Source organism: Quercus lobata, chromosome 8, assembly GCF_001633185.2.
Source record: "Quercus lobata isolate SW786 chromosome 8, ValleyOak3.0 Primary Assembly, whole genome shotgun sequence".
In the NCBI taxonomy this organism is placed as follows: Eukaryota; Viridiplantae; Streptophyta; class Magnoliopsida; order Fagales; family Fagaceae; genus Quercus; species Quercus lobata.
The window spans coordinates 52,213,480-52,235,233 of NC_044911.1; the positions used below are offsets into that span (position 1 = coordinate 52,213,480).

Here is a 21,754-nt window from a genome sequence, read left to right on the forward strand (position 1 = left end):
TCTACGTGCCACGACCACCCAAGGTCCATACGATCCCTTATGCATGTCCTCTTGCACGGCATTGTCCTTTCCATGTGGTCCCAAATTTATCTCAGCACTGTCAACATCATGCACAATGTTTGTGCTTGCCCCTCTATCACCTGCACCTCCCTTCTCCTCTTCCTCACACAGCGGCACCAACCTAATAACAAATGGACAAGCCCCTCTTTTATGGCCCATTCTTCCACACTCAAAGCATAAATTATGGATACCCTCATAGGTAACGGTTTGCTGGAGTTTACCTATCATCACCGTAGTGATAAGCAGCTTGTCCACATCCGATTGCTTATACATGCGACATTGACCCGTTTCTTAAGAAATGAGTCATATCACTTTCAAAATTCAAGCGAAAATCACATTTTTGTCCCTACATTTTCAAGCAATTTTCATTTTAACCCCCAAATTTTATTTTTACCGCTTTTAATCCTTGTCCTGAAAAACGATTCTCATTTTGGTCTTTGTCATTATATTAGAAACAGAAAATGCACACGTGACAAACGGCAAAATTAAAAAAATATTAAAAATATTTTATTTTATTTTAAAATAAAATAAAATTTTAGTTATCAATAATTTTAAAATAAAAATATTAAAAATTTTAGTTAAAAATAATTATTCTTCATATTCTTCCCCCAAAAACATGGTTGTCCAGAAAATAAGAAATTCAAGATTTTCTTCTTTTTTATTTCATTTTCTTAGCATCCAAACAAGCAAAAACATATACAAAATCATGATTAAACTCAAATGCTCTAACACAGTCAACTAACAAAACCCAAATTTTATGTTAGTGAATTTGACAACAACAATAACACGAAGTTTACTCTTCTAAAAAAAATAAAATAAATAAAATAAAAAACCTTAGACCAAAACATAAATTTACATGAACTCCAAGTTCACAAACGACTATGTTACATTACATAGGGAGAGGGACAGAGCTGCCAACAGCCTCATCATCATCGAAGCTCCAGAGATCATCCACGAGGTTTCCCTGGGCAGCAATGGTCACCGGTGGTGCCACTGATTGGCCATCATAGTACGGAATCTGATAGAACTTCATGAAGTTCTCATAAGCCATTAGCTCATCAGAGAGCTTTTGAATCTCATTCTTTTCCTCCTCACCCACTGTTGCTATTTCTTGCTTTTCCACTTCTTCTTTCACCTTCACTTCCTGAACAATCGGGTTAACACAGAGCAACCCATTTGATGAATTAGCCCCCTCTGACATAGACCCAAACCCAGACCCAGACCCAGAATTCTCTTCTATAACAATTGGGTCAGTGTTCACTAACCCAATAGACTCAAACCCATCACAATCAAATCCTCCAAACTCATTTAGATCATAATCAAACCCAAAAAGATCTGAACTTTTTGAGAACCCATTGTTCAAATTCGGGATTTGAGTTTGATACAGAGGAAAACTGGGGTCATTTCGCAAAGAGGGTGGGTTAGTGTACAATTTGGGTTTTGTTAGGGATTGTGTATCTGAGTTTGATCCTGGTTTTGTATATTTTTTTAATTGTTTGGATGCTAAGAAAATGAAATAAAAGTGAAGGAAATCTTGAATTTTTTATTTTCTGAGCAACAATGTTCTTGGGCAAAGAACATGAAGAACAATTATTTTTAACTAAAATTTTATTTTATTTTAAAATAAAATAAAATATTTTTAATATTTTTTTAATTCTGCCATTTATTATGTGTGTATTTTCTATCTTTGATGTAACGGTAGGGACTAAAATGAAAATCATTTTTCAGGATAGGAACTAAAAGCGGTAAAAATAAAATCTGGAAACCAAAGTGGGAATCGCCTGAAAATTTAAGAACGAAAATGTGATTTCTGCTTAAAATTTATTAGTCAAGTACTTCATTTATAGGGTTGTTACAAAATATTATTGTATTTTAAGGGTCTGTTTGGTTGGGATGATGAAAAAGTGAGAAAATAGAAAATAGAAGGAAGATGGAAAAGTAGGAAGATAAAAAAAAAAAAAAAAAAAAATAGTTTTTCTCATTTGTGTTTGGTTGAAAGGGTGAAAAAGTAGAGTGATGGAAACTTTTTGATTTGGTTGAAAATAAAATTTATATAAATTTACCATCATGTCCTTCTTAAATAAAATAAAAAGTAATACATTATTATTTAAAAAAATTATGTATAAATGAAAGTAAACATTTCAAAAAATAGCATAAGAAATTATCCAAAAGTATTTTCTTAAAAAATAGTAAATAAATAAAATAAAAAAAAGAAGGAAGAGTAGAAGAACCCAACTCGTCCTAAAAAAACCAAAGAAAGAAAAAAGAAAACAAAAAGGCCAATGTTGAGAGAGAGAGAGAGAGAGAGAGAGAGAGAGAGAGAGAGAGAGAGAGAGAGAGAGAGAGAGAGAGAGAGAGAGAGAGAGATCAGACACTTTTCACGCCAATTTTCTCTTTTCTCTCTAATTTGGAGAAATTGTGTTTTGAAAGGAGTAAAGAGAAAACTTACGAACCCACCAAAATCTTTCCTCTTTTCCACTCTTAACCGAACAACCAAAAACATCATTTTTTCTCTACTTTTCCCACCTTCATTTTTCATCCTCCCTTCATTTTTATTTTGCTAAATAACAATTCAACATTTCTACAAGGTCCAAAAAAAAATTTTCACTTTTCACGCCAATTTTCTCTCTAATTTGGAGAAATTGTGTTTTGAAAGGAGTAAAGAGAAAACTTACGAACCCACCAAAATCTTTCCTCTTTTCCACTCTTAACCGAACAACCAAAAACATCATTTTTTTCTCTACTTTTCCCACCTTCATTTTTCATCCTCCCTTCATTTTTATTTTGCTAAATAACAATTCAACATTTCTACTAATCTACTGTTAACAATCCTAAAATAATGTCCATAGACCAAAGGACAATTTTTATTGTTTTATTTTTTGGGGGGTTGGTTTCCCCTCTATGGCTATGGGTCTATAGGTTAGAAAGAGCGTTTCACTGTTTCCGTGTGTTTTGCTGACATCTGCTTCCTTAAGAGAGACGACAAGTGGGGACACGTACCAGATCGACACGTGTCATGATTTGATATAAGGTAGTTACATCAATCAAGCTTTTTTGTGCTAGTCAGTGTGGGCTTGACTAGGCTGTCTATCTCACCATTAATTTCATTTCAACCCATGTTGACCACAGTTCACTTTCATGGGATAAATAGTAAATACACACTCTCATTTGTGCTCGCGTAGGGAAGTGGTAATAGAAAAATATGAGAGATTTATATAATTTTGTTTAAAAATGATATTCATCAGTTTGTATATAATTATGTAAATTTATAAATTTGTTATAGTAATTATTGTAAATTTATATTGACATTATTTATTTTGTATTTAATTATTTTTTTTTACGTATTTTAAGATGAAGAAAGAGAGTAAATTGTGGTTATTATCTATAAAGGAAGATAAACAATTTTTAAAAATCAAGAAAATTTGATATCATAATGAAATAAAGTAGTGTAAAATAGATAATCTACCGTGGAGTGTTGTGAAAATTAAATATAGAAAATAAAAAATGTAATTTCTTATATTCAAATAAGAAGGAATTTTTGCACAAACCAATGTAAATGCTCTAAAATATTTTATTTTGTACTCATCCACTATTTTCCTTATAAAATATCTAAAATTAAAATACTAAGAATAAGATAAAATATATTCATTCAATTCAAGCAAACTATATGCATGTATGTATGTATAAGAATAATGTTGTGCACTTTCCAAAATTGTTTTAGTTAATTGAATAGAGTACAAAATTTGTTATTATTTTTATTTTTTAAAACGTGTAAAAGAGATATTGAAATATGATGATGTAGTTGATCGATCAATACAACCTTAACCATAGACACTTGTAAAGAAAATAAAATTTTAGGGTAGTCACTAGAGGTTCACCAATTAGAGATTCTCTAATTTCTAAGTTTGTAAATAAATATTTTGGGTAAAAGAGAATTTTAAGGAGATATTTTGTTGGGTTTAGATGTATGCCTTTCACAAAGGCCTTAATCCCCTTTTTATACTTTTGTAAGGAATGGATTTCTCTGCCATTGTGCTTGAGTTTTGTATTTGAATTATGTTATGTTTTGGGCCGTTATGTGTAAAATCTTGCAAAATATAAAAAGTTGTTCATTTTACACATTTTGAGCAAAAAAATACCCACATCAGTGGGTGTAAAAATATGCATTTATGCACAATTGCTACAATAACCGTGCATATATGCACGGTTACTGTAACTCTTCTATTTATTATTTTATATATTTTTTCCTCTCCTCTATTATCTCTCATTTGATTATCTCTCCTCTCTCATCCGATCGCTCTCTTCCTCCGCCCTCTCAATCCTTTTATCTTCTCTTAAATCCAACAACAAATCATAAAATTCTTCAAACTTGATCTAAAGTAAGATCTCAAATTCATCAAACCCTCTATTAAAAAAATCATCAAACCCATATAAATAATCAAACCGAAATTGCAAAAGAACAAGAAAAAAATGCAGAAATAGTAGAAGAACAAGCATCACTAATGGCGGCTTCAGTATTCCTCAACAGCAACTCAAAGCCTCTGAGTACTTCATCGCAGTCTCTTCAATGTACCCAAACCAAAACATTACATTTATGTTCTTTTTAAAACTTACCCACCATCTTCTCAACCAAAAAAAAAAAAAAGCTTACCCCCCAAGAGTTTTCTCTCTTTACCTTCTTGTTTCAGCATTAGCAGAAGAAGAAGAAAGAAGAAAAAATGGAGAAAAAGAAAGAAGGAGAAGGAAAAGAAAAAAAGAAGAAAGAGAAAGAGAAAACGGAAGAGATAGAGATCAAATATAGTTGGCGTGTGTGTTAAAGTTGGTGGAGTCATGGGTAGCTATGAAATAAATAAATAAAATGTGAGAAAAATATTATTTAAAGTAAAGAAGGCGTAGAATAGACAAATTGATGTGGATATTTTATAAAAATAAGTGTAAAAAAAAAAAAAATAGGTTTCTTTACACAAAATAAAAGGAAAATTTGCATTCACTGATGTGAATGCTCTTACTATGCTAAATTACAAGTTAAATCTTGGTCTATTTTCTTGCCAAACGTGATCAAATTTGTTCATTAGTTATTTTATTAACTTATTATTTCTTTATATCTCGTAAGTACCATGACTGATAATTTTTGTTTACCTCATCACTAATGCTCACAGAGAGAGTGACCAATAGTTGTTGGTCCGGCTAAGTGGATTGGAGGCTAGAGCGAAAAATGTCACAATGAGGCGATTGACTTTTGGTGATCGAGAATCACCAAGCAAGAGGCTTGGCGAATCAGAGATGGGCGTCGGGGCCTAATCTGAAGGCATGAGGACAACGTCAAGTCTAGCACTTTGATGGTATGGCGAGATAGCATGATCGGGACTGGTATACACAGTTACAGCAAGATAGGTTTGGAATTTTAAATTTACGTATATTGGAAATTAGGGATTTGTTAGAGGGAAAATAGGTTTTGTATTTGGAGGGGCCACATATCAAGGAATGTGCCAGATGGGTAATGTCCTTTTGGGGTTTTTCGTGCCAATTTACTTTCTTTTTCTTTTTTTTTGGGGTTTTTAAAAGAGTATATAAACTTGTGTTGTCAAATGTAAAGAAAATATGGCATTTCAAGTCCAAAAACCTAAGCATTGGAATTGTAAAAGCCAACAATTGTAAATTTTTTTGCAATTGTATTACAGTACAATTTTACATGTAGAATTGCACTATAACACAATTGTAAAAGAAAATATTAATATTTTATCTCTGTCTCTCTCATCTCTGTCTCTCCATCGCTGAAGCTTCACCAGACTGCATCCCACAGCACAGCCAACCCAGCACCACAGATCAGACATTGAACCACTATTGTAGCCAGATACCGAACCACCATCGCTACCCAGCAACCCAAGCAAAAAAACCAGCACCATAACCATGACCCATGGCCCATGGCCACACCGACAGTGACACCCACAACCCACGGCCAAACCGACAGCGATGCCATTAAGCACGACCAAACCCACAAATCTAACCCCCATAACCAACAAAAACCCACCAAAGCACAACCAACAAAAACCCACCGCTGGAGCACAACCAACAAAAACCCACCAGAGCACAGCAACCAACAAAAACCCATATCACGAATTCACAATCCACAACTAGAGCACAGATCGGAGCACAATCCAACCCAAATAAGTAATAGAGAAGTGAGACAGGAGAGAGAGAGGAAGTGAGCATAGACCAGAGCACGATCAAATCAAAAAAAAGTTTTTTATGTTTGCTTTTGGACTTAAAAATAATATTTTAATAAAATAGTAAAATAATAGAGTTTTGGGATGTTGGAGGTATTGTAAAATGGTATGGTATAAGTGATAAAGTGGCTTTTTGAGATGGTAAAATAGAGTAGAACTGCAATTCCCAGTGCAGATGCTCTAATGCTATATTGGTAAATAGAGTCTTCTCCCTCATGGAAAATAGAGTTGTTGATTGCAAACCAAACATTGTCTCTCTAAAAAGAATTTTATAAGCAATAGTTTTTATTGGGTAGATAGGGGTGTTAATGGGGTAGCTCATGTTCTTCGCTTTTGGATGTTTTTCAGGATTTTTCCCTAGATTATTTCCCATGGGGTATACTAACTATTAAGGGCTCTAAAGGGAAGATTTTTTTTTAAAGAAAGTTTCAACTTATAGCGTGTGCCCTTGATGATAGGTTTTTATCATTAAACCTAGACATCAATCAGTTTTTGATGTAGGCGGGGATTGAATTCCAAATCTCTTAGGACTTGTTTGGTTAGTTTTTTTTCATCACTTAGTTTTCATCACTCATCACTCAAAATATCCCAATTTTCACTACCCACTGTTTGGATACTGTTTTCACTTCACATAACTCAAATATTTCAACCTTTTTGTGGGACCCATACACCTTTTTGTGGGACCCATACCTGATCACCATTCAGTACCTTCTGTTAGTCTACTTGCGTTCCCCATTTCCTTCACTTCTCATTTCCCCTTCACCCCTTCAACAAAGTGCCTCTCCCAAAGCCCAAACCCGAACCCATAAAAATGCCTTAAATCTCCCTCGCCTCGTCAATGTGTACCGTCACCATTTCAGAAGCTACTACTACTTCTGCTTCTGTTTCTCCTTCTCATCCTTCAGGTTTGTGACTTTTTCTTATCTTATGCTCTGTTGCCACTAAAGTTCCCTCTTTTCCCCCATTTTGCCCCTGCCCCTCACTCCGTTTTCTCTCTTAGTTGCTTCACTTCTTTTGTGTGTGAGTGCCTCATTTCTTTTCTCAGATCTTCTCCATTTTATGCTGACCTAAGCATGTCTTATTTTCTTCATTTTTTGTTTTGTTTTTCTAAATGGGTGTTTTATTTTTGTTTTGTTTTTTTAATGTGGTTTTGGATTCCTATTAACTATACCATTTTGTGTGAAATCCTTCTAAATGTGGAAGATTATGGGGCTTCCATTTGTTTTCGAATCTGGGTTTTGTTTGGTTGTTGAGAAAACATAGGAAAAGAAAAGCAATTTCTGTGCCCAAATCACTTTAGTAAATACTGTATCGTTTGATCAATTTGGGAAAAAAAATTACATAAATGGCAGTGATGACAAAACCAAGCTAATTTTTTGTGTACTAAGATTGAAGAATTCTTTCCATTGAGTAGATTCCCTGTTCTAGAATAGCTGGCCACAAAGATGCATGGTAGGTCACCCAATAATAAGCAACTACCAAATAGAGGTCTAAATAAGTCCCTAATAATATGCCCATTTTCACTTGGTTGTGCAATATGTACATAGGTGTCTTTACCAATATTGACTATGTGGTGTCTTTGAACAGATGTGGTGTTTATATGACAAATGTGGTGTCTTTGAATTTTTTTTTTTCTTTTTATTGTCTGTTTTATATTTTTGCTTACATCATATGGGTAGTTGCTAATTCAGTTGTAATTTTTAGGAGGCACATTGTTATCATTAGTAGTCAGTCTAATACAGATATAGGTAGTTGCTAATTCCCAATTTTTTGGTTTTGTTTTGGTTAAAGACAAAGATATTAGTCTTTTTCTAGTGAAATAATGGCATATATTTACTTGTATTTAGTGATGCAGATATTTGCTTTTGTGGGATTTTGTAAATATTAATCACAATGACAGCTACAAAAAATTTTCTTAAGTTGATTTTTTGCTAAGCCAAGGGTTGAGTTGTTTATGAAGTTTGAAGAAAATTCAACTTTTCCAAGTTCATTAATGAATTATTTACCTAGTGCTATTGTTTTGATCCAGCAAATTTCTTTCTACATTGGATTTTTGCCCTCTGACTTACTGTAAATCTTTTCAAGGACTTACGCTTTATGGGTTTCTTGTTGGAAGAGAGGCATACCAGACAAAGTGCAAGCTGCAGTTTGGCACTAATAATGTGTTACAATAGGGTTGGCAATATATATATATATATATATATATATATGTATATATACACAATCGCAATATATGGACATAGAACTAACAGAAAACTATTTTGGATTCAATGACCTGAAACCCTCTCTTTTTTATGTCTTAGTACTTTGCCAAGAGACCTTTTCTCTCTTTGTTACTCTAGTTCGCTTCAAATCTTGCTTAATGCAATCTTTCATTCTTATCATATTATAAAGGGGGAAGATTGTGACTTGTGAACATATCTATTAGTCTATTTTGAGCACCTTGTCTTGAGCAGTGGATGACACATCTATTCTTTTCTTTTTTGTTATACTCTTCAGTAGTGGAATGTCTTCTGCCACTACTTATGAGTCCACTTCTAGCGGCCATATGTGCGATATGGATCAATGTGTGGAAAAGACCTCCTTATCTATCCGTAATTTTGGTAGGCGGTTCTATAGATGTCAACATTGGTCGCCGGTTAGTATTACATGATTCTTTTGATTTGTTTTTCTAATTATTATCATGAAGACTATTATAGCTTTTATATATTATATTCATTCTTTAGCACCATGCAAAACATTTATTGTGTCCTTCAATGTTGTATGTAGGACTCCAATCAGGCATGTAAGTTCTTCAAATGGTTGGACAAGAACACATGCCCACGTGGCCATGCAATGGCACCACTTGTCCATGAAAGGTTTACGAGATATAAGGCCGAGACAGCGGCTGCAAGAAATGAAAGGGATGAGGCTCATGCAATGGAAGCAGTAGCATGAGAGCAGTTAAGGATAGTAAAGCGCGAGGCTGAAAAAACTAAGCTCGCACTCTGGATTGCTGAAGACAAGGTCTACAAGTATAGGCTAGCTTTACTTTTGTCATGAACTATAGTTGGGGTTTATTTTGTATTCTCTATTGTTTTTTGGGGCCATGGCCATACGCAACTATACCTACCATGATTCATTTACGGTCACGTGTGTTATGTACATTAATGATTACATGCCCTGTTTGAGAGCGATTTCATTGTTTTTTCCAGTCCGCCTGTGGACTTAGTTAGCATTTGGGAGGTTGATGCCACTGGTTTGTATATGAACAGGCTTTCTCCTGAAACTCTTTTGGCTGTATGGTGTTTTATGAATTTCCCTTTCTTCAAACTCTTTTAGCTGTATGGTTGGGGTTTTTTTTGTTTTTTTTTTTTTTTTTTTTTATGGTGAACTAGTTTATGCATTTCATAGTATGCAGTTAAGTAATGTGAAATTTCCTTATAGTAGTGGCGTATAATTTTTGATGTCTGATGGTCTAAGCCCATCACATAAGACTAAAAGTGCCTGTAACCATATCACATACACAATATATGGTCCTTGAAAAATACTCCATTGCGAAAAGGTATTACATATAAAATGCATATAAGCATGTCCACCTGTACTTACATACACCTACTTTAAAATTGCCAATAAGAATCACATCAAAAATGTCAATAGGTTATTGACATTAGCCATTACATGTAAGCATGTCCACGGTTAATCTAAATTTACAAAAAAATGCATCATAATGTCTAAAAGAATGCATCATGTATCATGCTAAGTGACTTCTAGTCCATGTACTTAGACCTATACAAAAGTCCCAACAAAAAGTCATAGGAATGAGTACTAGCTCTATAAAAGTCCCAACAAAAATGGTGAATCCTTAGACATGCCAACCATCAACGTCAACGTTGCACGTACTCCTCCCGCGTGCGGTCAGTCATATCATCCCTGAATTCACCCATTGCTCTCTTCGACGCATTAGGCATCTCCCTCACATGCCTCCTTTAGACACTTGCACTCGACTCAGAAGAATTCCCACTGTTTCCAGTTTGCATATCATCCCTATCAACGTCAACGTTCTCCCACATGTTAAACAGTACATCTCTTCTATTATTGATGCCTATGAAATTATGTAACGCATAACATGCAGAAACAACCAAACGCTGATGATATTGCTTATACTTCGCCATGTTGCTCAAGATGGGAAAGCGAGCCTTTAGGACTCCAAAAGCCCTCTCATTCACCATGCGCAATGAAGAGTGTCTATAATTAAACAAATCTTTCCCCGATTTTGGTTGCCTAGTACTCCTCCTCCTGAATTCTTGGGCATGATATCAGGTGACCTTATGCGGTGGAAGAAACGATGCACCAATGGGATACCCCGAATCAACCAAGTAATAGGAACCTACAAAAATAGCATATCTAAATTAGTAATAATAAAAATTACACATATTGGTAAACTAGCTCAACTAGAAGCCTAGAAGAGTTGTAAAGTCAAATGTGAGACTAATTGGATGTCCACCCAATCAGCAAACTAATTTAAACATATATCTATGATATCATAGCTAACAGGGAAAAAGTTAAAAAAAAAAAAAAAAAAAAAAAAAAAAAAAAACAAAACCCTTTGAAGATTCAGGATAAGCCCCATCACCAATGACATGCCAGAGAATTTGACTTCTATATCTCTCTCTACCTCTCAATTATGAAGTGCTCTTTATGCAAATGCAGCAATTTTAAAAGTTTTCTAACTGAGAAAATAAGACTTACTCTGAGCATGTAATATTGAATGTCTAAGAGGCAGCAGTGTGGATATGCTAATTAATACAATGTTTCAAAAGTTTGTAATCCCAAATCAAAACTTTACATTATATGGTCAGAACTTTACAGTGCAGCAGCTGATGCACCAGCTGCCACACCAGTGCAGCCCAAGCTGCAGCACAGTGCAATAGCTAGTGCACTAGCTGCCACACCAATGCAGCCCAAGCTGTAGAACAATTTGCATATGTAGAGTTACAGCTCTATAAATACAACCCTTTCTACTATCCATATTCCATAAAGCCACTATTATAAACACTTCAGCAAATACAAAAGCCTCAAATTATAAACACTTCTGTAGCTAATGCCTTAGCTACTCCACCAGTGCAACCCAAGCTGCAACACAGTGCAAGAGCTAGTGCACTAGCTGCCACACCAGTGCAACCCAAGCTGCAGCAGTTAATGTAGCAGCTGCCACACCAGTGCGGCCCAAGCTACAGCCAGCTATCGCACCAGTGCAGCCCAAGCTACTACACAATGCAACAGCTGCCACACCAATGCAGCCCAAGCTGCAGCACAATTTGCATATGAAGAGTTACAACTCTGTTTTGGATCCTTTAGTATATATATGTACAGATTACTTCAATCAATATACAATTCTCATTTTCAATCACAAATTCAGTTTCTCATAAGCTTAAAGAGGAAATCAAGGCAATACATATGAGGCAAAATTTTAGTTAAATACGCATACCTTCTGGTGGCCATGGGAAGCCATGCTTCGGGTCTTTAATAGTTTTTTCAAACACCCTGGAGTCGTTGGCGCTTCCCTCCCAACCACCATGGACATACGTAAACCACATGTCATGGTCACATGCACACATGACGTTGGTTGTAACAATGCTCTTGCGACCCCTGTGTGGCTGGAGTCTTTCCACTGAAGGCCGAGCACTAATATGTGTTCCATCGATAGCTTCTATGCTTCTCTACAATGAATAGTACTGGTTAATTGAAATACTATATAGTAATGTGTGAACAACCATTTTGGAAGAACTAATATTATGAAATCATTTACCTTAAACCAAGGGTCATACTTGTTGTTTCCCCACAAATACTCTGGAAGGCCTACCACATTTGAATCGAGCTTGATTAAATGTTGGCCATATGTGTGGACAGCCCACAACACCCTACGGAACTTGCGGTCCACAGTTTCAGTGGAATGCTGAAATCTGTCTACCACAGGTTACATCCGAGTATTATGGCCGACAATGTACAAGATTATGGCCACTGCCTCCTGCACGTCAACACACCCCTTTCCTTCCTTCAAGTACCCATAATGTTTCAACTCATTAACCAAGTGATAGAATAGATCTAGTGTCATACGGAACATGTCATGACAATTGGCAAGATTGCCATCTCTCACTTCAGCCATATAATCGCTTCCACTCAAAATGCTAGTACGTTGTGGGCGCTTGTCATAATGCCGTTAGAAATATGTCACCATCTCGCCAATAAGTGGAAATACAAACTAAAACTCCTCCTTCTCGCTATGTCATACTCCGAGTCCGTGTCTGCACCAGTGGTCATGTCATCTCGCAATCACTAATATCCATGTCATCATCACTGAAACTAGTGTCCATGTCATCACCACAACCACCAATGTCCATGTCATCATCGTCGGAGTTAAAATAAGCATCATCAAAATCATACTGCTAGAAAGGATCATTGGGGGAGACCATTATACCTATACCCTGCAAAAACTAAAGCATTAGAGCCAAAGATATTGCAATATATAAATAGACAAATTAATATAAAGTACTAAGAGAATTGCAATAATGTTAGTTGAACTCACCTTACAATGTAAGTAACATGAACTAAATACCAAATATTATAAAAAAAAATATATAATGCTATAAAAAAATGCCAAGAACATAACAAAGCCCACACACTAATTTAAATAACATCAAATTCACGGGCATAGTTCACAACACTTTAACATTACAATAAAACTACATTAAATAAAAGTGTTCAACTGAATAATAAAAATAAAACCATTCTTATCACATTGTCCAAGCACACACACATAAAGTCCTTAAATAGTACTTAAAAACTAAACCATGTGATTCACATCAAAATCACATAACAAAATATCACAAAAGCAATCCCCATCATTTATCCAACTGCTGAGCGTGGCACTCCATCCACCTCCTCCACCTATTCTCTGGCATGCTCATGAACAACACCCTTTTCTCTTTCTTTTGCAGAGCCTCGGCAATGTTAAGATAGGTGTCATCATCAAGATCTTCATAATGGTTTAGCACATCTAAAGCTCTCCCAAGCGAGTAAGGATCGCCACCACTGGCGGATTGTGCAATATGATCAGAGCAACCACTAAACTTTCCCTTTTTCTTGGAAAACCTTTCCCTTGCCAAGGCAGTGTACTCTTGAAGAGCCATGGTCATCTCATTAGCCCTATCATTCTTCTTGGCAACCTTCTTCCCCTTGGTAGTAGGCTCTTCCATGGGACGTTTGTCAACACGTTGGGTTTGCTCATCAACAGTGGGCTCGTCTTAGGTTATGCCCTCCATGTTAGGATTGTAGCAGTCTTCATCATCCAACTAGGTCTGACGTGCCTCACATGCCTCATTGGCAAGTTCCTCCTCTAGGACACGCTCTTCATCACTATCTGGGATTGGCGTGTTTAAGGAAATTTGAAGGGAACCGGTTGCAATATTAGGGGCAAAAAGTTGCTTCAACTTGTCATAATTAGGACACCCTTTCTTCCGTAATGCAGCTGCCTTAGAACCCCTCTGAAATGACAATATATACATCAAAATCCTGCAAATATGAAATAGAAAATTACAAACAAATATGCAAATAATTAGGATAGTAAATATAACATACTGCAATCACGTTAGCCCTACCTCCTTAGAAGCAGTAACCATTTGGGTTGTCTCATCCCACCCCAACCCAGTATGCCTCAAAAGCTGGCCCCACTTTCTCTGTTTTTGCCTAAGCCTATTATGCTTATCTTTCACTTGCTTAGGGAGGAAATTCTTCCCAGTTTGCTCAATTAGGGATTTCGTAATTGATAACCAAGTTTTAGCCTTAAAGACACCATGCTCCATATTTCCCTTTTGTTGTTCATCGACCATAATGTCAATGAAAATTTGTTCAATGTGGGAAGGCCATATGACGTTGTCATCAACATCCTGAGTTTCTTGTGCCATCTAATTCAAATTTCCCAACACAATTACATATGTTAATATATTTGTATATTAATAGTTCTATGAATGGGCCACTTGAATCTCTAACCAACCACTCAACTTAAGTGAAGAAGACAAGAAAATCAGCTCTATGCACATTTCTACAAATGTAAAGCATGAAATTCTACCATATTAGTTTCTTAATGGAGCCAGAACATCAATAATTAACTTTTGTAATATAGAGATATCTAACAAAATTATAACTGCATAAAGAACCCAAAAGGGAAGGATCCTAAAAGGGAACTTCTTGTTCTTCCTAAAAGGGAATTTTTTGGTTAAATGGTGAATAACTCTATTTCCAGAAGGGGAGAAAATCTGGTTGATGTACTCTTCATCAGTCTTAACCTTAAATGGATCAGCTGTATTCTCTACTATTTCCCTTAAACTTGGGCCATTTGTCCCCCCTTTTTCTTTAACCCCCCTACCCCCTCTCTCTTGGGCTATGATCCTTTTGTTTATACTCATTACCTCAATGGAGCCAATTGAATGTTGGGATCATAAATCTGAGGTACAAAGCTTTTGCTATTTTGTTCTGTACTTTTCTCAACTATGTACTTGCAGTTCCATTTGCATTTGTTTTGAGTTCTTATTCTCTAATTTTTATCACAAACTAATAGATTAAAATTCTTTTTCTTTTTTTTCCTTTTTGTTTTTGATAAGTGCTACAATAACTTTTCTAAATGAACATGCTATGGAACTGGCCTATTTGCTAAAAAAATGTCACTAATCTTTGTCATCACATTCATATTCATATTCATTTATCAACAAACAAACTTGCTTCTGCAATAAATTGTGACCTGCAGAAAACTGTCCAACCCAGCTCTATTCAACTTGAAGTGGCTGGATTTGAAAACAAAATCAGTCGGCAATCGATTGATCACTAGTAGAAAATGTTTCAAAGAAGGACTTAACTCCTCGGGTTCAAAACGAAGGTAGAACTTAAGAAATTCATAAAGACCCAAACCAACATCAATACTTTAATATATCAATGCACCCAAGAGGACTTAATATTTCAAAAGATTACAGAGGAATGCTGTCTCACAAGCCACAACCAATATCAGTACTTTAAATCAAAAACCCCCCTTTCACATCCAACAAAAAATCCAAACCAAACCATAGACATGGAAAATGGAGAGGGAGAGAGAGATATATATTGCGCCTGGGAGAGGGAGAGAGAGGTATGGACATGGTGACAAAGACGTAGATTCGCCGGTGAAGATTCAGGCCTGGTTCAGTGTTCAATCACGCAGTGTTCTTCTTCAGTTCTTTGAACACGGACTATGGTGCCATGGCGCTAGCTCGCTGGGGATGGAGAGGGAAGTGAAAATGAGAAAAGGAAGTGAAAATGAGAAGAGGCTGAGAGAGGGAAGTGAGAAGGGGAAAAAATTTCAGCAAAAAATTTGGGGAAAAATGAAGTGGAACAGAGGAAGCTCCAACGGTCATAACCAACCTAAGATGGATGTGACAATGCACTGGCAAAGGGGCCCACAATCTCAACTAATTTACGGACTTGCCATTGAGTGACTGGTTTTGAGTTTTGAAAACAGCAAAATTGAGTTTTCACTTTCCCTCACTATCACTCAATTTTTTGAGTCACAGAATCATGAAAACTAAGTCACGGAATATGAGTCATGGAATCCAAACAACTGCTCTTCCGTGGGCCCCACCATTTTTGGATCATGAGTTATGAAAACAGAATGATATCACTCAGTTTTGTGAGTGTCCAAACAAGCTCTTATTCAACCATTATAATTGTATGATTTTTTCATTCTTACAAGTCTTCTATTGTTCCTAAAAAGAATTAAGTCTTCTATTGTTAAATGCGTCTTTGAATGAATAAAGGTCATTGGTGTTACTCTATGAGCCTTACGCAAAATTGTAATTGTCATATAAATTAGTAATTATTGAGTCCCAAATCTGTCATGAGGCAACTTATCTTGAATTAGAAGGAACTTCCACCTCACTTTGCCATTTTGGTAAAAGATTAATAAAGAACGTCAATTCAACTTTGCCATCACGTCTCTACTGGATTTGGGAAGACAACTCGATCCTTTTAACTGCAGCAAGTAATAAATGATAACCCAAAGTGTAAACCAAAAAACCAATCGAAGATATGTATTTGCTAAAACAATAGGAGATATATCATTGCATGGGCATTTCACATATATATGCATAAAGTGGAACAATGAAAGAACTTAAGGCCATACGGTCCATACCTATATCAATGTAGAAGCACGCACACACACATGTACCCAGATCTAGAAGCAAACTCACCTTGCAGAGTTCTGACTGAAAGCTATAGCTGAAATGGAAATGACAAGAGAATAGATGGATCGAACAGATAGGATGTTTGTCCCACGTGGGGTGGGATTCGAACGTGGCCTCGACTGCGGCGGTTGGAGGTTGATGATACTGTCACAGCATCTATGTTTGCTTCACGCAAGCTGCTCCCTATAGCTTGATATCTCTCTTACTCTCATAGTCCTAGCTCACTTGCGTGGCTTTAAAGTTTGAACCAAATTTCACCTCCAACACTAAAATTTAATTTAACAATAAGTTTAGTATATAATATGTTTTCATAACCGCTGGTGTCACTCTCATAATAAACACTATTTCAATTGTTTTGATTAAAAAATTTGTAAAATTAAGAAAAGAGTAATGCTACAGTTACATATTATTTTATAATATTTTTACAAATTATTGATGTGACAAATTTTTATTAGTTCTAATATGTGTCAACCACTAACATTACATTTATACTTACTAAAAATTATTTGAAATTTACTAAAACCGCATCAACAGTTTGTAAAAGTATTGTAAATTAGTTTATGTATGTAGTATTACCCTTAAACTCTCATATTAAATTCAGACATATAATTGTATTGAATTTCATTAATATAAAAAATATATATATAACACTGCTTATGCTTTAGTGAACAAAATACAAGAATTTATTTAACTTTAGCTTTAAAAAAACACCTAATATATTGTATATAATATAAGTTTTGCCCCCCAGCTTAAAATGGAACAACTAGTCGATTTCAAATGACCCACCACCAAAGCTTCCATATTGTCATATTTTAAATAAGAAGAAGAATAAATAACAAACCAACCCCCTTGTGTCCCTAAATACCCATCTCTCTCTCTGTACCCCACAAATTAACACAAACATAAGCTGATTTCTGTGAAAAGAAGAAAGGGTGTGTGGGAGAGTAGTAATGAGTGCAAGTAACGGAGGTGGGCCTTGTGGAGCTTGCAAGTTCCTAAGGCGAAAGTGCGTAAACGGTTGTGTATTTGCACCCTATTTTGACTCAGACCAAGGGACGGCTCACTTTGCTGCGGTGCACAAGGTGTTTGGTGCTAGCAATGCTTCCAAGCTCCTCTTGCGCATTCCCGCACATAAGCGACTCGATGCGGTGGTCACGCTTTGCTATGAGGCTCTGTCTAGGGTTAGAGACCCTGTCTATGGCTGTGTTGGTCACATCTTTACTCTCCAACAACAGGTCAGCTTTGCTTGCTTGCTTGCTTGCTTTCCTTTGCCTTATTCTTCATAGCTCCTACTCACTGATTGTTAAGCAAACGTACCCAGTATGTGTTCCTTTGCGTGTGTGCATTGAGTAATTGAAGAAGGGATAGCTTGTTAAAGGAAATATGAACTAAATCCAAAATCGGGTAAAACAGGGCTATTTCAGTTTTGCAAATTTTTAGTGGCTACGTTTTTTAGGCCTCTCTTCTTTATTTATTTATTTATTTATTTATTTATTTATTTATTTATTTATTTATTTTTAAATATATATAATTGCACTAGGCATTTTTTATTTTTATCACAATTTTGAACTAATCCAACTTATCTAACCAAAGTCTTAATTTAAGCATTATGGTTGGCAGTTGGCTTGCCACACCTCTTAATTTGGGTTGTTTTTGGGGTTAAATTTTCCACTCCTTTCTTTTTTATTTCTGAGAGGTCGGGCCCTTAGCGTATCAAGTGTCTTTTATGTTAAACATTTAAAATAAAAATTAAAAAAAAAAAAAGTGTCAGTTGAATTCTAAGTTTATAGTAAAATCATTAATCACCTCTTCTAAACCTGGTAAAAATCAAAGATTAATGCACTGAGTACAACCTTCATTCCTAAAAAAATAGTGCAAGAAGCTGATTTGAGGTCAGGTCATGTTAATTAACATGCGCCTCGGTATGTAAAAATTAATAATATATAGCTTGTAGGTGAGAATGGTTAAGTTTTCTGGTATGTGCAGAGGTGTAGCTTCTTGGAAAGAAGTAACCCAAAGGACAATTTTCTTGCTGTAGAAGATTTTGAATGTCAGTTTTTCCTGCGTTTTTTTCTAAAACAAAAGTTAAAAATTGTATATTCCATGGCAATAATGCTAAAGTGCTCCCGCAGTGTACTCTTCCTGTGCAAGTTGACAACAACTTGCACTGCATATGTAATAAAACTATTTAGTCAATGCTTTCACACTTATAAGACTATTTATTTGACACGTTTGTCAATCTGTCAGTCATTGGTTGCAATTTTAAATAATCAACATGCTTGAGCCCATCTAGGGTTTTGTTTTCTCTATGTAAAGCAAAAATACAGTGTCTTAATTTGTATGGTTTCTTCCTTTTGAGGTCCAAGTAGCTAGTCGATCTTAGATTTTCAAAAAAAAATAAATAAATAAAAAAATTGCTTAAAATCCATGCTAACTTGTACTTATGAAGAGAAATAATATTCGGGTTTTTTCTTTGGGTAGCAAGCTAGCTGCTTTTAGTTTTCAAAGAAAAATTTTTGTGAAATTCATGCTAACTTGCGCTAGAGAGACAGAGAAAGAACCGCCATGAACTGGGTGGCTGACCATTGGGGTACTGTTGCTTGCCGGAGCTTCCAAGTAAACTTAGCAGCTCGAGAAATATACAAAAAACCATGTTTTAGTTTGACTTTCTCTATCAGTGTTTATATTTTAGAAGTCTAACATATAGAAATGACTTTCTCTATCATGCTCTTTCCAAAAAAAAAAAATTCATCTATAATATACTCGTATATATAATATTTCATCAAATGAATAATAATGAACCATAACAATTTTTTTTTCCCTCGCAGAAACGACCGTCTTTGTACCATATATAGGTAGGTTAGAATTTGATAAAATACTTGACTGTACCATTCTTCTTCTTCTTTTTTTCTTTTTTGGGTAAAAGATTTTTTTTTTTTTATGGTAAAGATCTATCATAATCTTTTGTTTACAATCACAGTTATATGGCAAGCATTATTGGTGATGATTGAGGTTGCATTATCTTATGCGTGATATGATAACAACCTTTTTCTTGCGCAGATAACTAATCATGATTTCAAGTTTTATCTATTGACTATATTCGGTAGCTAGTTTGGTTCATGAATTAGAATAATTACTACTGTTACTAATGTTCATGTCATGGCCTATTGGGAAAGATAAGCACTATCAGCCTTCCTAGCTTTAATTAGGTAGAATTCCATTATCCTCTGATCACATTAGGTAGAGTTGACTGCTACTTTATGCACACACAGCCTCTCTCTCTCTCATATACAAAGAAATTAGAGAGGGAAAAAGCTTTCATATCTTCGGATAAGATTAGATTATAAACGAAGAAGAAGTACCAATTAAAGGGTATACTTTTAAACTGATAAACATTCTTTGTATCTGCATTATTTGATGAAGATGAAACTATTATTATATCTTTACGCCAATGAACTTTGAGGTTTCACCTAGCTGTGCTGTTTGTGATTTTGCCGATTAAATTTTCTCTTAGCTTATTATATCATCATGTCATGTCAAGTCATGTCACCTACAATTAAAATAAGAAGATGTTGCATACTATACTATTATACCTTCTTCTACTGTTTCTTTCCGTACATCCAAATTTACCTAACCACATCTAGAACTACGTACCAAGGAAAATTTACCTAAGCCTCATATAGAATTCCTTCTCACCCCATACGAGGCATAATTTTTGTCTAAAGTATCTGAATAAGAAACATAATATTGCTTACCAACAGAGATTACTATAGTAGCTACTAGCTAGCTAGTTTTGAAGAAAAAACTTCTTTCAATATATAATCTACAAAGTAAAAGCATAGACTTTTCCTATTCTGGGTTCAATAAAAAAGGACATGTATCTGCCAAGTCATGTCATGAGAAAATCAGCCAAAGCATTAGTTATAGCAAGTGAAGCACCAAGAAATATGTCCTTGCCAATCAATCTGCAACAAATGTTATTCCTTGTCCCCATCATAGTCAAAACCATAGAAGTTATGTCATATATACGCAAAATTTGACACTCATCCCACCATGACACGATTACTATGATAAGCGTACCTAAATTGATTGTTCCCAAATTATATTAGTCATGACAAAATAACTTGGGAGAACTTATTTTATAACTTATTTTATGGTTGTAGGTAGTGAATTTGCAGGCTGAGCTAGCCTATGTTCAGGCCCATCTTTCAACGTTTCAGCGCCTTCCTCCACTTCCTCCACCTCAATCTCAGAGCCCCTCTCCTACAAATCATCACCATTGCACATCAGATTTAGCGACAAGTTCAGACTTGCAGCACAGCTTATCCATGCAGTTTGATCCTATACAACCCCAGCCAACATCAACCGAATTAACAAGTTATTTCGATCCATTGGCTGAAGAACTCGAAGGTGGGGATGTCCAAGCATTGGCTCGAGAATTGATCTCTAGGTACTTGCCCGGAGTAAGATTCCGGGCTTCAAGTCCTCACTAAATGTTTAGCTTCTTTTTATATTGTATGTTCTAATGCATGACAATTTAGTGCTTTTTTTTTGGCGCTCTAATGTCTAATGGAATTGCACTTGAATTTCTACAAGTTTAAATGTATGAGAGTCATGCTACTAGGATAGATTTTAGCTACTACTACTTTTCTCAGCCTTGAGCAACTATTATTATCAATGTTATGACCAAAAATTGCAACCATCTAATTGTGTGTTAACGTTTGTCTGTATCCAAAACAACTTGGGCCACTTCCAATATTTATATAAAGCTCAAGTGAGAGAGTAGTTAAGCAAGTTCCTCATTTTAGGGTCTGATTACAATTTTTTATTTTTATAATCTAATAAACTAATTATAGTGCTTAATTTGAACAATTGTAGTTCTTAAAACCTTGCACCTGTTAGTCTCTGTAGGAGGTTGCTAGACTGGTTGGACTATCTACTATAGGACTAGTTCGCATAACTTGCTTGGGGCCCATATTTGGGCTGTAGTTTCCAAAAAGGCCCAGTGAGGAAGGCTGTCCTTTTTAACGCTCTATGTCCAGCCCTAAATGGGATAAGAACCTCTCACTCTCACATTAAATCTTCTAATTTTTTTGAGTTAGTTTTGAGACATGGTATTTATTTGATTTTGTGGGGGATTTCACACATGGTTTTTTTTTAATAAGACTTTTGGGTTTTTTAAATACAACCAGTCTTACATTAGGTTTTAGATTTTAA

The 21,754-nt window shown here is 35.4% G+C and overlaps 2 protein-coding genes across 2 annotated transcripts; one reads left to right on the forward strand and one right to left on the reverse strand.

The window, feature by feature from the left end:
• Window positions 1–862: 862 nt before the first annotated feature.
• On the reverse strand, window positions 863–10,441 carry LOC115957044. Its single transcript, XM_031075286.1, has 2 exons — window positions 10,264–10,441; window positions 863–1,530 (listed from the first exon to the last, which is right to left on the reverse strand). The coding sequence occupies exons 1-2, from the start codon at window positions 10,439–10,441 to the stop codon at window positions 950–952; spliced, it is 759 nt and encodes a 252-aa protein (XP_030931146.1). The 3' UTR covers window positions 863–949.
• A 6,968-nt stretch (window positions 10,442–17,409) lies between these two features.
• On the forward strand, window positions 17,410–21,318 carry LOC115958495 (LOB domain-containing protein 19-like). The gene is made up of 2 exons (XM_031076903.1): window positions 17,410–17,772; window positions 20,701–21,318. The coding sequence occupies exons 1-2, from the start codon at window positions 17,488–17,490 to the stop codon at window positions 21,028–21,030; spliced, it is 615 nt and encodes a 204-aa protein (XP_030932763.1). The 5' UTR covers window positions 17,410–17,487; the 3' UTR covers window positions 21,031–21,318.
• Window positions 21,319–21,754: the final 436 nt, after the last annotated feature.